Source organism: Pseudochaenichthys georgianus, chromosome 18 (assembly GCF_902827115.2).
Source record: "Pseudochaenichthys georgianus chromosome 18, fPseGeo1.2, whole genome shotgun sequence".
Taxonomy (NCBI): Eukaryota; Metazoa; Chordata; class Actinopteri; order Perciformes; family Channichthyidae; genus Pseudochaenichthys; species Pseudochaenichthys georgianus.
Genome location: NC_047520.1, coordinates 6140809 through 6161877, shown reverse-complemented (window position 1 = coordinate 6161877; position 21069 = coordinate 6140809). Strand labels below are relative to the sequence as shown.

Genomic DNA, 21069 nt, shown 5'->3' with positions numbered 1-21069 from the left:
TTGGACAGTACCTACTGAACTCTGCTGCCCTGTAGCTCTGTGGACCGGACCAGATGCAGCATTCTGCTGTCCCACGGCACCTTGGACAGTACCTACTGAACTCTGCTGTCCCGTAGCTCTGTGGACCGGACCAGATGCAGCATTCTGCTGTCCCACGGCACCTTGGACAGTACCTACTGAACTCTGCTGCCCTGTGGACCGGACCAGATGCAGCATTCTGCTGTCCCACGGCACCTTGGACAGTACCTACTGAACTCTGCTGCCCCGTAGCTCTGTGGACTGGACCAGATGCAGCACTCTGCTGTCCCGTAGCTCTGTGGACCGGACCAGATGCAGCATTCTGCTGTCCCGTAGCTCTGTGGACCGGACCAGATGCAGCACTCTGCTGTCCCGTAGCTCTGTGGACCGGACCAGATGCAGCATTCTGCTGTCCCGTAGCTCTGTGGACCGGACCAGATGCAGCACTCTGCTGTCCCGTAGCTCTGTGGACCGGACCAGATGCAGCACTCTGCTGTCCCGTAGCTCTGTGGACCGGACCAGATGCAGCACTCTGCTGTCCCGTAGCTCTGTGGACCGGACCAGATGCAGCACTCTGCTGTCCCGTAGCTCTGTGGACCGGACCAGATGCAGCACTCTGCTGTCCCGTAGCTCTGTGGACCGGACCAGATGCAGCATTCTGCTGTCCCGTAGCTCTGTGGACCGGACCAGATGCAGCACTCTGCTGTCCCGTAGCTCTGTGGACCGGACCAGATGCAGCACTCTGCTGTCCCGTAGCTCTGTGGACCGGACCAGATGCAGCACTCTGCTGTCCCACGGCACCTTGGACAGGAGTTGCAGCTGGCTGTTGTTCCATGACAGTGAACATAGATCAGTAATGACTTTGTTTAATGATATGGATGCAAATAAACACTTGCACAGACAACATGAGGTTTTCATTTAGTTCTTGAGTGTTACCTTCTGAGGGTGGAATCCACAGGTACACTGCCGCACTTGGCCAAACAAGGGTTTCTGTCCATGTGCCTGCATTGGACACTTCTCAATCTGAAAATAGTAGTTGTGCATTTGATTGAGTTAAACAAAGGCTGAATCATTTCATTGGTGCAGTAAATAAAATGTATTAAAATTAGGGCTGTCAAGTTAACGCGTTAAAAAAAATTAACGCCACTAATTATTTTAACGCGATTAACGCATGTGTATTTTTTTCCTCGGCCGCCCCGTAGTTTCAGAGCGCATCGATTTTAAAATACCATCTCCACGCTGATGCTGACAGCCACGCTCCTGCCGCCCGCTTGTGGCAGACCACACTTCCACGCTCACCGGCAGGGACCGACTGGCCATCGGGAGGACCGGGAGGGTGTGTGTGTGTGTGTGTGTGTGTGTGTGTGTGTGTGTGTGTGTGTGTGTGTGTGTGTGTGTGTGTGTGTGTGTGTGTGTGTGTGTGTGTGTGTGTGTGTGTGTGTGTGTGTGTGTGTGTGTGTGTGTGTGTGTGTGTGTGTGTGTGTGTGTGTGTGTGTGTGTGTGTGTGGTCCGAGCGAGCGAGAGAGAGACCTTAGCTTAGGTGTATTGTTGTTGTTAGCATCTGGTGCTAGCTAGCTGCGCTAACGGATATAAGGAGCTGTTTAAATGAAAACAGAGGAGCGACCATTTCGCCACAACTGCGCCGAGCACTTGACTTTATGCAGGAAGCCAGACAGCGGGACGTTGTAGGAGAAGTCAGCACACTAGGTTGGATAGTGCAACATGATTGCAGCGTCCAGGCAGCTCCCGTTCGAGCATAATATGCCTTGAGTTGCACATATCTCCAACGATCCATCACTCACTCGCTCACACACACACACACACACACACACACACACACACACACACACACACACACACACACACACACACACACACACACGCGCGCGCACACACACACACACACACACACACGCGCGCACACACACACACACACACACACACACACACACACACACACACACACACACACACACCATTTGTATTGTATTATTGAATGAGAGAGGTTCCAGGTTGAATTGAGGCGAATATGTGTAATGTTCAGAGGTTGTTGTGTTTAATATTCATGAAAATATTTGTCATTGTTCAAATGATAATAAACATTAGCATAAAGCATATTTGTCCACTCATATGTTGATAAGAGTATTAAAAACTTGAAAAATATTCCTCTAAGGTACATTTAGAACAGATCAAAAATGTGCGGGACATCCACTCTGAGTCCGACATGGCCTTGTGGGATGGATGGATGGTCTTTATGCCAGAAACCTTAAACACACCTTTATTCTGTCAAGCCCTTGGGTATATTTGCAGTTTCCCCGCTTGAAAGGGATGGTACAGTCCATAGGAGGTTTTAACTGGGTTTCACTCGTGCAATGACCACAACTTTGTTTTCTTTTGAGTTCTTCTTTACTTTAGTTTTTGTTGTTGCAGTACAGCTTATGTAGTAGTAAGGTTGTAAGGTAAAAACCGTAATTGAAAAATAAAAATAATTACTGTAAATACAATGCACATGAAATAATAAATGCAAAAATACATGCTTTACATATACTTTTTAACACTAGTGAATATTGTTTTTACTTTCTTAGTGTATTTTTATGAATTATGTTTTTAAACAGTTTTTAACTTTAGTTTTTAACTTTAGTTTTTAACTTTAACTTAACTCATTAAAAATGCAAATATAATAGACTGAATGTTTAGCAGCATTCAAACCGTTGTTATCAATCTACATATCTCAATAAATCATGTTGCTTTAGCTTGAGGACATCAAACAAACATGACACTGAACTAGAACGCACGTTCTACCGTGTGCCACGAACGGCAAGTTGTACTCTTAACTAAATACACAGTTCGTCTCCCACCGGCCGCTTCTCCAGCTTTTTATGGCTGCACCAGTGCTGCTTCTTTGACGTTTCTTCTGCTGGTTCGTTGCTGCTGCTGGACGCACGCTTTTTAGTTTGTCCCTCTCCAGCTTTGATTACTGCCCTTCTTTCAGGTGCGTAGCTTTTACTATGACTATGACTAACATCATACCTAAGCATGTTTTCATGCTTTAATAAAACACAATGTAATATTAATTGTATCACTAAAATACCAGGCCCTGGCACAGACACATTTGTGTATCGCCGAAAAATATTACGAAATGTGGTTTTTATCACCACACTGTTATAAGACTTACCATGTTTGTAACTACTCGTAAACTTTAATGATGTCCTCGATGTTATTACGATGTACGTACGTTGGAGCTTCCTTCGTTGCTCCAACATTTCTCCGCTGTGATTGGTCAAATGATGGACGTATGTAGGAGCCGCGAACGTGATTGGCAGGTCAATTATGGAGCTGGCGCTGCCATTGGCTAACGAATGTTGGAGCTGGCTCTCTGATTGGCCATATTCTCAACATTTCTCAAAATTGCTTCAGCCGAGCCTGCGGCAGCGAGAAGCCCCTCACTGCAGTGCGCAGTACCTCAAGCCCCTCCTTCTCAACCTTTGAGGCATGTGACTAACGGCCCCTCCTTCTCAACCTAAGCCCCTCCTTCTCAACCTTTGAGGCAAAGACTAACGGCCCCTCCTGACTAACGGCCCCTCCTTCTCAACCTTTGAGGCATGTGACTAACGGCCCTTCCTTCTCAACCTAAGCCCCTCCTTCTCAACCTTTGAGGCACGTGACTAACGGCCCCTCCTTCTCAACCTTTGAGGCACGTGACGAGCTTCACAGTTCTGTTCTGTTAATCATAGCGTCAGAGTATTAACTATTTTAACATATTAATATAAATATATATATATACCTTTGAGACACGTGACGAGCTTCACAGTTCTGTTCTGTTAATCATAGCGTCAGAGTATTAACTATTTTAACATATTAATATAAATATATATATATACCTTTGAGACACGTGACGAGCTTCACAGTTCTGTTCTGTTAATCATAGCGTCAGAGTATTAACTATTTTAACATATTAATATATATATATATATATATATAATGATACCAATGATGATGGAGAGTGATCTACTGTCGCCATGGCAACGGCATTTACAAATGTAAAACTCAAATTAAACACATTAACAACCTTCAAAGCATATTTTAATGAACTAATAACTATACTATGTAATAGTATAGTTATTAGTTCTCAGTAGTGCAAAAATAATATAAAGACTTTCCTAAAGTTTTCAGGACTTTGCTTATACAGCAATCCTACTATTTTGAAGCAACACAAATGTAGTTTTACTTAAAATCAACACATTTTAAACTGCAGCAAAAACAAATAGTTAATTTATTCAGGGATACGACCATACTTGCCAACCTTGAGACCTCAGAAAACGGGAGCATTTCAAGACTTTGAGTTGCGCGCGCTGCTAAAGTGACGTGCTACCATGGAAACCAAACAATGGTGTCGCTGTATTAAACAGTCCTCTCCCGCGAAAATCGGGAGGGTTGGCAAGTGTGGAGACGACAGAAAATAAGTCCATCCATCCATCTTCTCCCGCTTATCCGTGGTCGGGTCGCGGGGGTAGCAGTTCCAGCAGAGAGCCCCAAACTTTCTTTTCCCTGGCGACATCAACCAGCTCTGACTGGGGGATCCCAAGGCGCTCCCAGGCCAGCGAAGAGATATAATCCCTCCACCTGGTCCTAGGTCTACCCCTTGGTCTCTTCCCAGTTGGACGTGCCTGGAACACCTCCCTAGGGAGGCGCCCAGGTGGCATCCTAACTAGGTGCCCGAACCACCTCAACTGGCTTCTTTCGAGGCGAAGGAGGAGCGGCTCAACTCCGAGTCCCTCCCTGATGACCGAACTTCTCACCTTATCTCTAAGGGAGACACCAGCCACCCGGCGGAGGAAACCCATCTAGGCCGCTTGTATCCGCGATCTCGTTCTTTCCTTCATGACCATAGGTGAGGGTAGGAAGGAAACTGGCCCGGTAGACAGAGAGCTTTGCCTTCTGGCTCAGCTCTCTTTTCGTCACAACGGTGCGGTAAAGCGACTGCAGTACCGCTCCCGCTGCTCCGATTCTCCGGCCCATCTCACGCTCCATTGTTCCCTCACTCGAGAACAAGACCCCAGAAAATAAAATACTCAGACTTAAAATAATATAAAGACTTTCCTAAAGTTTTCAGGACTTTGCTTATACAGCAATCCTACACAAATGTAATTTTACTTTCAATCAACACATTTTAAACCGCAGCAAAAACAAATATTTAATTTATTCAGGGATACTTACCTCCATCGTACTCTGACGCTATGATTAACAGAAACAGGATGTCACGTGCCTCAAAGGTTGAGAAGGAGGGGCCGTTAGTCACGTGCCACAAAGGTTGAGAAGGAGGGGCTTGAGGTACTGCGCACTGCAGTGAGGGGTACTACGAGAAAGCTGGTGTTCAGGTCGCAGTCTCCTCTGGAGGCGTGGGTTCGAATCCCACTTCTGACAACAACCTTTTGAGAACCCCCTCATTAACACTTGAAGCAAACAGATTCTTCACCTGCCTGAGAAACACCGTTAACGTGCTGCAATAATTATCCTGAGTAACCTGCTTCAAATGTCTTTTTATTGTCTAAGAAGACTTGTATTTTGAAGAAATACATTCAACCTTTGAGCCTAATGTAAAAAGCTGCAGCTTGACAGAGAGGGTTGCTATTTTAAAAGGATATTGTGGCATTATAGATTTAAAAAACATGTTTTATTAACCATTTGTGTCATACTGTCAACAAATCTTTAACAGAAAGTTACTACAGAAAATGTTCAAAATGCTAGATGTCCATACAGATGAAAAGAAATGAAACTAAACAACGTGTCGAGCCTTGTGTAGTCTTTGTGTTTTCATAAATGAATCCTGCTCTCTTCTCCGTCTCTATTAAACCAGAATCTAAAGAGCCAGTTTTAATGAGGAGTTTTCCGCCAACTGCAAGAACACCAGACAACGGTTAATGTTAAGTGACAATTTCACCTTTATTAACATGGTGAAGAATCATTAGTAAAGGTCGGCGTGACAGGCTGGAGGAGGTTTTGGTGCTCAGGTGGCGCCTGAAAAGAGAGCAACACACAGAGAGAAAAGACTCATCAAATCACAAGGACGTCACGGGCATGAATCGCAGCAGCTTTTTATCCTTCAGCTGGGCTTCCACGTGCAAGTTGAAGGTGATTCAAAAGCAATAATTCAAGAAAGGTCTTTTGATTACTTTCGATTTCACCTATTTTCACCAGGTATAATTAAAACATTTGTTGTCCCATGTTGTTGTTGCAAACGTCATAGGCCACGCCCACATTCCTCAGTCGTTACGATACTTGACATCTCAGTTAATACTCCCCCAAAAGCACTTCTTTCAAATTTCGTAAAATGATGTCCATCTGTTTTAGAGTTGTACATGTGTGGTATTTTTGGTGCCCCCCTATGGGTCAGGGTAATAATGCTTTGGTTTGCTTATTCCTCAAGATGGTCTTAACATACCCACATACATTTGGGATAATTGGATAAATTGTTGGTGAGTTATGAACATTTCCTTTTAAGCCCCGCCTTTTGCAAAGACGTTTTGACGTTTTGATTGTTGATTGTTTTTTCATTGAATTATCTAATATCCGCTGATTCTGTATACCACGTGGTGTTGCTATACTCCACTCTTCAAACGTTTTTGTAATTTTACCCTTTTTCACATTATGCTAATTAGCAAAACATCGAAGTATTATTTTATCGAAGTCGATTGGATACTTGGACACCGCTCGGTTGCTCCGGCCCTAATCAGCAATTGGACGCCACAATTAAACATTGGCTTTTAATATTTACATTTGACAGAGATAACCTAAAGCCCCATGTGCACATTCATTACAATGAACGCGGGCACTCTTCATTGGGCGTTAACCTCATATATGTCCTGCTTCTCTAAATCCACACCTTTAAACCAATGTGTTTTAATCAACAGCTGAAAATAGTCCCAAATAAATGCCATTTTGATTTATGGTTGATTAAAAAACTACAGTGCCTAGCTGTTATTAGGAAATTACTGATACTGGTTTAAAAAATATATTTGATTTGTTAGCTGTTTTTAAAGATCTTCAGTAAGAACTAAAGTGTGACACAATGGTTTTGCATGGGATTGGTTGAAAGCACTAACAATATAGAGTAACTTATCCTTTTTTTTTTAGATGCTGTCCTTCATCTTAAATCCTGTTTGCCGTCACAGACCAAACAGAGTCCATCTGGAGCACCAAAAATCACCAAAAATCAACCTCTAACAGTTGATGTAAGTAGTACTTAACCCTGACCCAAACTCTCTGCATACTCGTAGCAGTAAGCTCTTGGAAGGCCGCTGGAATTAATAAAACACAAAGTTGTTAAATTATTCACATTGGACAGATGTGTGTCATCGCTGCCACCGTCATCTCCTGAATTATCACCCAGAATTTGGTCCCCTTGGCAGTTCTGGTGTTTGAGAGTGCAAACTGTGCTCAGGTCATGAACTCTGAGCACAGATGCTAATAGAGGAGAGAAAATACCTCATCGGCTGCTTGAGTGACATTGATCTTGCAGTAGAGAGACAGTGTCGTCCCTCGGAGACCACATTCAAGTACAGAGGCGACATTTCTCTATTTACAAGAGGGGAAAAGTTCAAACGCCTTCTACTCTCACTGACCTGAAACATCAAAGGCTAATATAATCAATATGGCCTTAAGTACACCAATTATTTATTTTAATTTGGCTATAAATCCACACTAGACTGTGACGATTAAGATGGACTTTTGATAAATGGACTGAAATGTAACTATAAATTGTCTTTCTTGCATTATTAGAGTTTCTTTTGAGGTGATGAAATCGCTTCCCATGTCAGGATGGCCGAGCGGTCTAAGGCGCTGCGTTCAGGTCGCAGTCTCCTCTGGAGGCGTGGGTTCGAATCCCACTTCTGACAACAACCTTTTGACTTAAAAGTAAACGCTGACTTCACCTTCCTGAGACACACAGGTAAAGCAGAATAACTCCCTCATTAACACGTAAAGTACACACATGCTTCATCATCTGCCTGAGACGCACTGTTAAAGGTCCTTACACACCAAGCCGTTTTCGATCCTCGGGATGGAGTGAAGGTGGGCGTGCAATATACCGGCGGGCCAGATCTAATAGTAATTAGAAATATCCTGCGGGCCAAAATTAAATCCACCAAGGGCCTGATTTGGCCCCTGGGCCTTGAGTTTCACACATGTGATGTACAGAGTCTACATTTTTCTATTTCCACTGCATGAAAAGAGGGGAAAATATCAAACACCTCGTCCTCTAACTTACCTGTTACATCAAATCTAATATGATCTATATTTACTTTGAATTATATTCAAAAAGTGTCAAAAAAACCTTTTATTTGGCTATAAATCCTCTCTAGACTGTGATGATTAAGATGGACTTTTGGCCAGTGTAAGGAAAGCTTCCTCTTTTCGAAATTGAGCCAGTGGGGGAGGGTTTAAGCAGAGATTCCCACTTGGTTCCTTACACACTGCGGCTCAAACGGAGAGCTGTTTTTGTCATGCTAAAATGTGCTCCTTGATTTAGTTTGGAAAGTAGCTAAAAACTTTGCATACGGCAGGATGTGGATGCAACGTGAGGACATTGCAGAGTCAGGTAAGACTGGATAACTGCTGCAGAGATACTTAAGTTTATTTAAATGATGACCTTTGCAGTTTTCTGAGTCTGAATAATTCATGTTCTTTTAGTGTGGACTTGTTAAGTAAGATCATCTAAGTGTTTGACTTCTTCAATGTTGGAGATTTAGTGAAAATAAAAAATGTTTTCATTCAATATAAACAGGTTTTTTAATTTCAATCAATCAATCAATGTTTATTTATATAGCCCAATATCACAAATGTTACATTTGTCTCAGTGGTCTTCACAGTGTGTACAGAATATCAGTATGACAATACGACACCCTCTGTCCTTAGACCCTCACATCGTACAAGGAAAAACTTCCAAAGAAAACCCAGTTTAAAGGGAAAAATGGGAGAAACCTCAGGGAGAGCAACAGAGGAGGGATCCCTCTCCCAGGACGGACAGACGTGCAATAGATGCCGTGTGTAAATTGAAAAGATAATACATTTGCAACATAGGTAGTCCAAATGTTTGGAAATGCATGTGTGTATAATAGGAAGATGAATCCACGAGGATATCCATCGAGGACCTATGATCCAGGACCACAGCCACGACTCAAGATCCAGCGCTCGCGATCCAGGACACAGGACCGCAGGATCATCCATGACTCCGGATCCCAGCGTATATAGACACCAAAAAGAAAGACATTTGGGGAAGCTGGGTTAATCGGAACATGAGTGTACACGGGTATAGACAGAGAGAAGGAAGAAGTAAGATGTCCCCCGACAAACTAAGCCTATATCAGCAAAACTAGGGGCTGAATCTAATCAGCCCTAACTATAAGCTTTATCAAAAAGGAAGGTCTTAAGCGCACTCTTAAAAACGGATAGGGTGTCTGCCGCCCGAACACAAACTGGAAGCTGATTCCACAAATGTGGAGCTTGATAAGAAAAGGCTCTGGCTCCCATTGTACTTTTAAAGATTCTAGGAACAACCAACAACCCTGCATTCTTGGAACGCAATGCCCTAGTAGGACAGTAGGGTATAATGAGTTCTTTAAGGTAAGATGGCGCCTGCCCATTAAGGGCTTTGTAGGCGAGAAGAAGAATTTTAAATTCTATCCTGTGTTCTATAGGGAGCCAGTGTAAGGCAGCCAGAACAGGAGTAATGTGGTCCCTTTTCCTAACTCTGGTTAGTACACGAGCCGCAGCATTTTGAATCAGCTGAAGCGACTTGATTGACTTCTTAGTACTCCCTGATAATAAAGAGTTACAATAATCCAGCCTAGAAGTAACAAATGCATGGACTAGTTTCTCTGCATCGTTTTGAGGCAAGATATGCCTGATTTTTGCAATGTTACGTAGATGGAAGTAGGCGGTCCTTGAAATTGATTTTATGTGGGCGTTAAAGGATAAATCCTGATCAAATATAACACCAAGATTCCTTACAGTCTCACTGGAGGCCAAATTAATGCCATCCATAGTTAGTATGTCTTTAGATAATTTGTTTCGTAGATTCTTCGGGCCAAGTACAATAACTTCAGTTTTGGTCGTGTTTAACATCAAAAAGTTTAAGGTCATCCACGTTTTTAAGTCCTTAAGGCAGTCTTGAATTTTATTTAGATGATTAATTTCATCAGGCTTGATTGATAAATATAGTTGAGTATCATCTGCATAACAATGAAAGTTTACAGAATGATTCCTTATAATATTGCCTAACGGAAGCATATATAATGTGAACAAAATAGGTCCGAGCACTGAGCCCTGTGGCACTCCATGGCTAACTTTGGTTTGCGTGGAAGATTCATCGTTAACACGTACAAACTGAGAGCGTTCAGATAGATAGGACCTAAACCAGCCTAAAGCAGTTCCCTGTATGCCAACTAAGTGCTCTAGTCTTTGCAATAGGATATCATGGTCGATAGTATCAAATGCAGCACTAAGATCGAGCAAAACAAGAATAGAGACAAGTCCCTTGTCTGAGGCTATTAGAATATCATTTGTGACTTTAACCAGAGCTGTCTCTGTGCTATGATGTGTTCTAAAGCCAGACTGAAAATCTTCAAATAAATCATTGTTTTTTAAGTAATCACACAGCTGTTTTGCGACCGCTTTCTCAAGAATCTTTGAGAGGAACGGAAGATTAGAAATAGGTCTATAGTTGGCTAAAACCTCTGGATCGAGGTTGTGCTTTTTAAGAAGCGGTTCTATCACTGCTACTTTGAATGATTGTGGAACATAGCCTGATAATAAAGACATATTCATAATATTTAATAAAGAAGTGCTAATTAATGGAAAAACGTCCTTCAACAGCTTAGTTGGAATTGGGTCTAACATGCACGTTGATGGTTTAGAAGAGAGAATCATTGAATGTAATTGTTCAAGGTTAATGGCTGAAAAGCATTCTAGTTTACTATCTAGTGTAATATTAGAACTTACGATTCCGGGAGCTGTTGATAACACTATACTGGTCGAAGGCAAGAGGTCATTAATTTTGTTTCTAAGAGTAACAATTTTATCGTTAAAAAAGCACATAAAATCATTACTACTGAGTGCTAAGGGAATAGAAGGCTCAATGGAGCTGTGGCTCTCTGTCAGCCTGGCTACAGTGCTGAAAAGAAATCTTGCATTATTCTTATTCTCATCTATTAATGAAGAGTAGTAGGCTGCTCTCGCTTTACGCAGTGCTTTCTTATATTCATTGAGAGTAATATGCCAAATTAAACGAGATTCTTCAAGTTTAGTGGAACGCCATATCCTTTCAAGTTGTCTAGACTTTTGCTTTATTTTGCGGGTTTCGGCATTATGCCATGGAGCTAATCTATGTTGTTTTATTTTCTTCTTTTTCAAAGGAGCAACAGAGTCTAATTTTATTCGCAGCGCATCTATAGCACTATCAACAACATGATCAATTTGGGGTGGTGTACATTTTGTATAAGTTTCCTCCCCTACATGCAGACATGCTATCGAGTTAAGTATTGGTTGAATCTCTTCCTTAAATGTGGCTATAGCACTAACAGATAGGTTTCTGCTGCAAGAGCTTTTGACTAATGCTTTGTAGTCTAGTAACAGTACTTCAAAAGTTACTAATTTGTATTTGTACTGGGAAATACACTGATTTATTATTTAGAAAAGTCATACCAATCTCCAAATATAAAGCAACAGCAAGTTAGCTTAGCATAAAGACTGGAAACAACAACCTGGCAAGCAAAAATTACCCTACCGGCCAAAATAGTTCACTTATCTTGTTTGTGTGTTTTAACCCACACTAAAACAGTGTTAGGCAAAAATCATGGTGATTGTGCTTGACTTCCTGCTTGTACCTTTTGATTGGTACGAGCTATCGGACCTTGACTAACATAAATGGACGGAAAATAAACAAGAAAAGTGAACCGTTTATTATCATTTTGATTGTGTTTAGAGGTGATGGCATCACATTTTATGTCAGGATGGCCGAGCGGTCTAAGGCGCTGCGTTCAGGTCGCAGTCTCCTCTGGAGGCGTGGGTTCGAATCCCACTTCTGACAACAACCTTTTGAGAACCCCCTCATTAACACTTGAAGCAAACAAACTCTCCAACATGTCCATACTATAGGCATAATACATGAAATGCTTAAATCATGGACTTTCTGCTTCTCTTGGAGGATATCAATGTTCCCATTTATCGTTCAGTAAGTTATAGGGATGTAACGATATATTGCGGTAAATAAATGTCTTAATACCGTCGTGAGACTGACACAATCCACCGCGATTTTTTTAATTTCTTTTTTAAAAAACCTTTATTTAACCAGATGGTCCCATTGAGATCATTGATCTCTTTTTCAAGGGAGACCTGTCCAACATGGCAGCAAGTAGAACATAAAACAACAGATAACACAAAAGGACATCGTACTTACAGGGCTACATGTACACACCTAGAGACATTGACAAGTACCAACACTATATTTATATCTCGTCCTGTCAATAAGCCTCACCTTCTTGGCAACAACTGTATTGTTTTTGAAGTGGTGGAGAGACAATGCACAGTTTGACCCACTGCTGTCACCCATGGCCAAAGCATATCTCTCTGTCCCAGCAACATCAGTACCAAGCAAGAGAGTGTTTCCACAGCAGGGGATTTTGCAAATGACCAAACATCCCAGCTTCTACCTGGAAATGTGGACATGCTCATATTCCTGAAAGATAACCTTGATGACGCCGAGTGAGTGAGTGAGTGAGTGAGTGAGTGAGTGAGTGAGTTTGAGTTGAGTTACTTGAAAAACTAAAGTGAAGCTTGATTTATTCTATTGCAGGGTCTGATTATTATATTGTTGACACTTTAAAATACTACTGTCCCACTAAAATGCTGTACAAATCAGATTTATTAGTTAATAAAGAAAATACTTTTTTTTTTCAATATCGCGATAAATATCGTACCGTGGACTTTTTATCGCGATATTATCGTACCGTGAGTTTTTGGTATCGTTACATCCCTAGTAAGTTAGCACATCTTCCTGAAAATGTCAAACTTTAGCTTTAGGATATCTGAGCACTTATTGTTTTCAAATAAAGGGAAGTAGGAGACAGACACTCCTATGAGTCAGAGGTGACAGAAAGTGAAATGTGTTTTTCAGGATCCTCATGATTTCACTTCCTGTATTTACTTGCCGATCTCCTTCAGACGACCTCGTGAAGTTCCTCTCTGTCACGTTGACAGGATGTGAGAATCTTCCGTGATCTCGCCTCCCAGCAGAGTCTCTGTTGCCACAGCCCGTTTGACAGTCTGTTGTGTGTAGATAAAATGATTTCCTTTCCCTCACAGAGTCTGACGGAGACGGTGGTTTGTCTTCTGAAGATGAGGGAGACGTTCAGGTATAATCGTTAGTGACAGGAAGTAAAACTGCTTAATTACTGTCGCTTTGTTATGTGATGTGAAATGGAAACAAAGTCCAATTACTTCTTTCTATGTGAGGGTAAAAAAGAGAAATCACACAAATCTAAAAGGCTTACTTCGGTTAAAGAGAAAAACTAAAATTGTTCTTTAAGTTCACATTTTGAAGCAAAAATAAATAAAGCATTTCCAAAAGCAAGAAAATTGCAAGATAAAATAAAAAGCGTTATTACAAACTGGAAAAATGCAATTGCAACAGTCTGACTCTCTGAATACAATCCAATGCATCAATTTGTCGTGACATAATGAATCTCTTTCTCCTGGTTTGCTTGTTAGTGCGAGATCCTGGAACTTCAGAGGGATGAAGCAAACCAGAGACTGTCTGAACTGGAGGAAGGTGAGGATCATGTTCCTTTTCCTCACCTGTCTGTCCCCATTCAGGACCATGTGGGGGTGGAGACTATCCCAGCATGTGTCACTCTCAATGTCACATCTATAGACAACATTAAGCCTCCACTGCATGGACAAAAATAAGAAAGGCTCAAATAAATGTATATGCGCACATACAAATAATCTACTCTTCTAAATGACTCTCCCCCTTTTAATGTGCAGCGTCGAATCAGCTCTTGAAGGAGATAAATGTTCTGGAGATGCAGTTCCAGATGGAGCGCTCCTGCAGGGAGAGTGCTGAGGCGCTGGCTGTCAAAGTACATCGTGTTGTTGCTGCAGTGTTCACCCTTACTTCCCTTAATCCTTACCGTTTCCTCTTATTTCCTTCACTCTCCTTTTCTTTCCTTAAATTATCATTTCAGCCCTATGTCAGTACTTGTCATTTTCCTTTACCATCCTTTCTTTTCCTTTCATTTCCTTCCCTATGTTGTATCCTTTGCTTTTCTTTGCTATCATACTTTCCTCACTTCCTTCCTTTTCCTATGTTCTTTTTATTTCCTTTTTCCTTTCCTTTCTCTTCCCTTTCCCCCACCTCTTACCTATGTTTCCTTTCTCTTCCCTTTCCCCCACCTCTTACCTATGTTTCCTTTCTCTTCCCTTCCTTATTTCCAATGTCCTTTCCTCTGCTCTTCTGGCATGTCAAGAGACTAACGTAAGAAGCGGGAAACTGCGACTTGTACATCGAGTGATTTACTCCAACCTTTGTCACTTTCAGTAGATTTGAATACAAACACACAGCAGCCTCCACACTCACACTGGTCTCCTCTTGTTGCCAAGGTGACCAGAGAGAACAAAGTGCTGAAGAGGAAGAGCCAGATGATGATGCCGCTCATCCCAGAGCTCCCTGAAAACTTCGATGGCTTGACCTTTGACCAGGAGACCGACCCCGCGGTTAACGGGGAGGACGTGTTGGACCTCGGTGAGGAGACGCTGCTGCAGAGTCAGGCCAGCATCGCAGGTTCGGAAACACCGGGAGAACTGCCATGGCTTTGTCTGCCTGGTAAAGAAAATACAAAATGGTATAATCTGTGTGTGTGTGTGTGTCTGTGTGTGTGTGTGTGTGTGTGTGTGTGTGTGTGCGTGCGTGCGTGCGTGCGTGCGTGCGTGCGTGTGTGTGTGTGTGTGTGTGTGTGTGTGTGTGTGTGTGTGTGTCAGAGCTGCAGGCATCAGTGGACGGTCTGCTGGCTGAGAAGCTGCAACTGGAGCAACGGGTGGAGGATCTGACAAAAGAGCAGGCCCACCTCACAGAACAGGTACATCATCGTGTGTGTGTGTGTGTGTGTGTGTGTGTGTGTGTGTGTGTGTGTGTGTGTGTGTGTGTGTGTGTGTGTGTGTGTGTGTGTGTGTGTGTGTGTGTGTGTGTGTACCTTGTGTTATAGCACCTGACTTTTTCTCTCAGCTAGCTCTGGAGGTTGAGGAGAAAGAGGCCATACTGAGGAGAATTAGCAAGCAGAGCAAGACCATGAATAAAATCGAACGAGGTGAGTCCTAATCACACTTGGAATCCAAATAATAATTTCTTTAACCATTTTTTTTAATCTAAAATGTTCTGAAAAAGACGCCCTTTTTTATTGGTTTTGTACAACCATCAATCCATAATCTAAAAGTTAATTTCAACCGAATTACACAAACAAACACAATTGGTTTTACAATTTAATCTATTGAGGATTTGAGATTTGTGTCGCTGAATGCAATAAATGTTATGAGTTTGTTTGTAAAACAGGCGAAAGCAGAAAATCCACATAATTGAGAGACGAAGAAAACAAATGGCCTTTTCGCTTCAGAATTGACTAAACATGGTTATCGTTGTCTATTAAGCAGCGGATCATTTCAGTGCATTTCACTTTTATATTTCTTGGGAATGCTACTTATTTTTCTCTGTGTGTGTGTGTGTGTGTGTGTGTGTGTGTGTGTGTGTGTGTGTGTGTGTGTGTGTGTGTGTGTGTGTGTGTGTGTGTGTGTGTGTGTGTGTGTGTGTGTGTGTGTGTGTGTACATGCAGTCTCTCAGCTTGTCACAGATGAGTTCACGGAGATGTCTCAGGAGCTGGAGCTGGAGCAGGGCCTCCGGCAGCGCGCTGAAGTCTTCGCCCACCAGGTGTGAGCGCGTGGCAGTTTGGCTGTTTGTGTTGTTGTGTTCGGTGTGTATGTGTGTGTTTTCTGCACAAAACAAAACATTTTGTCACACATCCACACCTATAGATACTGAGGGTGACAGGTCGTGCCACGGGAGCGCTGGCTGACCTTCGGGCGGCAATGGCGTACACACACACACACACACACACACACACACACACACACACACACACACACACACACTTCCGCTGTCAGCTGATGTGGCGGGACAGGAGAAGGGATCTCCATTCTCTGTTTTCCCACCGATGACACTTTGGTCAAATCCATGCTCTGTGTGTGAGGCACACACAAGACAAAAGCAGACACACACTCGTACACAAGCTCTAAAAACACCAATGCACTTGAATCCACACACACACACACACACACACACACACACACACACACACACACACACACACACACACACACACACACACCCCCCAGCTGCTCTTATAATGAAGGTCTTTTCTTTCAAAACACATCTCTGTTCCTTTCCCTTCCCATGTAGCCCCTCCCCGTCCCATAATTAGTGGTCATCACCGCGGCTGAAGGAGAATAGTGCTTTTTAAGCACAACCTGTCTTTGCCTGACACCTTTATGTTTTGCCGAGCATGTAGCAATTGTCGCCTTTGTGTGCAGCGTCCTCCATTTACCGGACAGGCGCACAATGGGCCGCCGCGCAGGGGTCCTTACCTGTGAAAAGGACCCCCAACTGTTCACAGAATCCCCCCCCCTTTACTCTCAATTCATGGTAAAAGACCCCCCTGCGCTGAATGCCTCTTGTGTGCACTACTATTTGTCTGTTTTCATGTGTTTTGAAAACACCAACCATTCACACCTCTCCTCTGTGATGCCGGTGGTATAATGACCTCAAAACAGGAAACAATTTGGAGCTTTTTTTGTGTGTAGGTCTTTGTCTCTTTGTGTCCCTCTGACTGTGTGTTTGTGTGTATGAAATAATTGTACTAATTGCTGTGTGAAAATGGCTCTCTGCTGAAGGGAGACCCGAGATTAGAGCGGTGTAATTTGCAGCGTGTGCTGACACAGAGCTCAGTAAAACCTGCTGCTCCAGACGCAGCGGCGGCACGGACACGAAAACCACTTTTTGTCACACTTCCTGCTCTCCGATCACCGACCTGCTCTCATACGTGTCTGCAGTCCGTTTATGAATCCAATATGGTCAGAATACCCTGAGATCATGCCTTCTGTGTTTTATACTCAATTTACGAAAGGCTTACAATTACTGGTAACATATTTTAAAGGTCTTTAAGGTCACTTGTTTATTTTGTTTGTTTGTTTGTAGCCTTTATTTCACCAGATGAAGCCCCTTGACTCATTTATTACTTGACTGCATGCATTACCCTGTCTCTTGAACTTGTGTCTGTCAGTCTTTCACATGTTGTCTGCTGCATGATACTAACAATATATCTGCAATCCAGTTGCTTAATATCCACATTTTGAACAGTAATTCAAATATTTAATATCACTAAAGGTCATGCGAAGGTCAACATGTTTGTTGATTGCACTTTACTCATTCATCAGCTCAAAGCCGCACTTATAGCTATAGCTTGTGTATTTATCTGTCACGGTGGAGAAAGAATCTACTTTCGTTCGTGAATTAAGGCGTTTGTTCTCACAAGCCACTTAGTATAATGTGGATAAAATGATGCTTTGTCTCACGGCTAATTCCTCCTGTGTGTTCGAACCCTTCAATGAAATGGATTTGTAATTGTTCAGTCAAACACTAGTTTGAAAACACTCCCCTGCATCGTGACAACCTCCTGGTGGGAGAACATTAACAACCAGCCATTCAGATCTCACTTTATCGCTGCTCTAATTGTGGCTCGTTTTCATTAATGTGTTTCTTCCGTTTTCCAAGAAGCAGAAAATCAGAAAGATGTGTTTAAAGATGTCTCAAAGGGAATTTGGTGTGTCTCAGATGTTGGTGCAGCAGGAGTTGGCCCACAGCGAGTGTGTGACGCCGCAGAGCTCGGACGCCGGCCTGCAGCTGCAGCGGGCGCTGGAGCAAATCTCCAGCATCAGCTCGGCTCTGTGTGATATCCAGCGCCTCTACCAGGAGCAGGTGTGTGCAGATGGGATCAAAGAGTGTGTCATGCTAGGTCGAAATGGTCTATGTATGTTCTTCATCTTGTCTGCGGTTTCTTTCACCCAGGTTGAACCCAGTCAGGGCGCTGGGGATGAGAGAGGCATTGTCTCTGAGCTGCAGAACCTGAGAGCAGAGCTGGAGAGCAGCGAGGAGGAGAGGAAGACTTTAGTGACGCAGCTGTCTGAAGCTAACGGCACTGTCACTCAGCTCCGGGAGGAAGGTAGCTGCAAGAAGAGGAGCATTGTGCACACACATGCTTAATGGAAGACAACAGTCAGCTAATGGCACCAGTGTGTGATTGGTGGTCATTAACAAAAAGAAAGAAGCTTAATTTAAAGCTTAATACAGTGGTGAAGGAATAAGTCCTTAACCCGGTAATGAATTAGCATGTTAGCACTTCCAGTTCCTTTGACTCGAAGACAATGTTCTTCTGAAAGAGCCTTTTTGGTTTCGACATAAGCTCTGTGGTTCATACACACAGCTGTTATCTCATCAGTTCAACGTTAAAATGATTCTGAGTGGTGCAAATTCCATGATTTAATATCGTTTAGTTTTTCCTGGGTGATTTGTCTCTTGGCTCATGATACTAATAGCAGGAATGTTTTCGCTCTCTTTTTTCGTAGTGAAACAGTTTCAAGATACACTGAAGGAGGATGAACAAGAGGAGAAAACCCCTCCCCCTCCTCCACCTCCTCCACCCCCTCCTGCTGTCACCAAGTATGAACCGTCTTCATCATTGTGTATATACTGTATCAGAGGCCACCCTGATGACTGTGCTTTTAAATCATGAATTGTATGACAATATGACACCTTTGACCTCTCTGTGCCAAGTACACTTGATTTCCTGAGAAGCAGGAGAAAAGAAGGCGCCAGCAACGCCGATCAAAACAGTGAGTCTCACACTTCCACTCAACTGCATCGATAACAAATAGACTTACTTTACTCTGAAGCTATGATTTATCCTCAATGTATATGTTTTTGGGTTCTCAGATTTATATCTTTCTGGTTTCTCAAAACACAATACTTTTACTTCTATTTAAATTAAACACACATTATATGCTCTCAAAGTCCTTTAAAATATTTCATCCGTCTCTAATCCTTAAGAAGCAGAACCTGTGGACATGAAGACGAGAGCGGTGGATGAAATGATGGAGAGAATAAAAAAAGGAATCATCCTGAGGCCCATCATGAGAGTACAGGTGGATCAATTGTATTCACAAATACTTTTTAAATGTATTCGCTCATTTGCTTTCCCATTGTGTGGCATTTATATATGAACAGAGAAACTCATATAAGAAAAAAACCCTTAAGTAAAAAATACTAACGTCTAAAATCTGACTTGTTCTGCTTACAGGAAGATGACAGTGCGTGGACGGTCAGTTAGCCTCATCTTCCCAATTGTTGAATTTATTTTTTATAATTAAGCAGTTGACACAGAATTCCCAAATATTCCCAAATCTTCTTGCAGGACCAGAAGAGTGAAAACAGAAAGTCAGCTATCCTGGAGCTGAAAGGAATGCTGGTAATGGACTCAGATTAGTGTTGCAAAGGCAAAACACTTTTGACAAACAGCCATTTATTCCACTTTTTAACATGTATACACACCAGGACATCATGAAGCACCAGAAGCTCCGCAGAGTGCCATCCAGACGGGGAATGGGCCGAAATGTTGGCGAAGCGGAGCTGCTGCAGGTGCTGCAGAGGAGGAGGAGAGCCATGGGGGACCAGCAGGACCAAACACAGGGTACACTCTCATTGTCCTCTTTGTCCTTTCTTCAATGGATTTTGGTTTGCGGTTTTTGTAGGTTCTTGCGTGTCTCCAAGCAGTCTGTTTTTAGTAATTAGCACGAGAACACGACATGCTTTTTAACAGAAAGCAAGTTAAAGCTTTCAAATGTTTGGAGATATTCGTTTTATACTTTGAGGTAATGCCCCATTTTCTGTTTCATGCTTTTATTGTAATTGCATTAAAATGTACTTGGTAATGCACGGTGACATATAACATTTTAAAAGAGTCATGCAAAAACGCTTTAATGTACTTAAAAGGGAAGATACAACGTGAAAAGTAGCCATCAGTTCCCCTCCAGGCTCAACATTTGATCTGCACGCAATGAGTATTTTAACCTCTGAAATATTAATCATCAGAACAAAGTGCTTTATCATATTATTGTGGTCAACTACAACCGTCTTCTCTCATTGTCTGGTTTCGTGCATAACTGGAGATAATCTCTTCCTTCAGAGCCTCAGACCGGTGCTCAGTGTGTCCCAGCAGCAGGAGACTGTCCCTGGGCTGGAGAGAGCAGCCGTGCCCCGGTGCTCCGGAGGCTGAAGCAGAACCGAGAGAAGAGAGACTCCCGCATCCGAGCATCAGCGCTGATCCTCGGACAAGAAAACTGAGAGCAGCTTCAGGAAGCCTCATTGTCAGTGCTGCAGTTATTGCAGGTCCCGCAAGACATCTTTGTTTAGTATTTGTGTGATTTCCTGAATATCTCCTGTTTTACTTCAGAGAAACTGAATGCATATTGGCAGATTTATTTAATTAATACATCTATGCACCGTTTCATCAGTTACAATAAAATGTGGGTTGGTCTCTTTTGAAAACAAAGACGTGAGTTGTGTCAGCAAACAGTGCATTTTATTTGACTTGTCTTGAGAGTACCACATGGGACGTGCTCATTGAAAAACATTATAAAATCCCACATTTTGACCTAGAGAAAAACACAAAAAACATTTCTGCCAAAAGCCATTTAACCCAGGTCTGCTTCAAATAGCCGTACTTGTTGCGTGTCAAAGGAAATGAAACTCATTCAGCTGTGGTTAATGTCCCATATCATGCCTTTTGGGTTTCAGCTGATCTAAGTGCAAGTCTCATGATTTTATATGATGCCTTTACCCACTTCTCTGCCGAGGTGTCGGCCTCTTAAAGCTCGATCGGGCTGAAGGCTGGAGGC

General features: G+C 42.7%; 1 protein-coding gene and 2 non-coding genes across 5 annotated transcripts; all 3 read left to right on the top strand.

Annotated features, from left to right (window-relative positions):
* Positions 1-7830: 7830 nt before the first annotated feature.
* trnal-cag (transfer RNA leucine (anticodon CAG)) lies at positions 7831-7913 on the top strand. The gene has a single exon. It is a non-coding gene; the product is annotated as a tRNA-Leu (tRNA).
* A 576-nt stretch (positions 7914-8489) lies between these two features.
* On the top strand, positions 8490-20723 carry shtn2 (shootin 2). 3 transcript variants are annotated; one of them, XM_034106335.1, is made up of 17 exons: positions 8490-8614; positions 13378-13427; positions 13783-13843; positions 14059-14153; positions 14674-14815; positions 15052-15149; positions 15296-15377; positions 15897-15991; positions 17951-18094; positions 18185-18338; positions 18742-18835; positions 18950-19008; positions 19223-19317; positions 19473-19493; positions 19587-19640; positions 19727-19862; positions 20358-20723. In XM_034106335.1, exons 1-17 carry the CDS (start codon positions 8581-8583, stop codon positions 20513-20515), a joined length of 1572 nt encoding a protein of 523 aa, XP_033962226.1. In that variant the 5' UTR covers positions 8490-8580; the 3' UTR covers positions 20516-20723. The 3 variants fall into 3 exon arrangements, with proteins under 3 accessions (XP_033962226.1, XP_033962225.1, XP_033962224.1); XM_034106334.1 differs by having other exon boundaries at positions 14674-14854; positions 19226-19317; XM_034106333.1 differs by having other exon boundaries at positions 14674-14854.
* On the top strand, positions 12021-12103 carry trnal-cag (transfer RNA leucine (anticodon CAG)). The gene has a single exon. It is a non-coding gene; the product is annotated as a tRNA-Leu (tRNA).
* Positions 20724-21069: the final 346 nt, after the last annotated feature.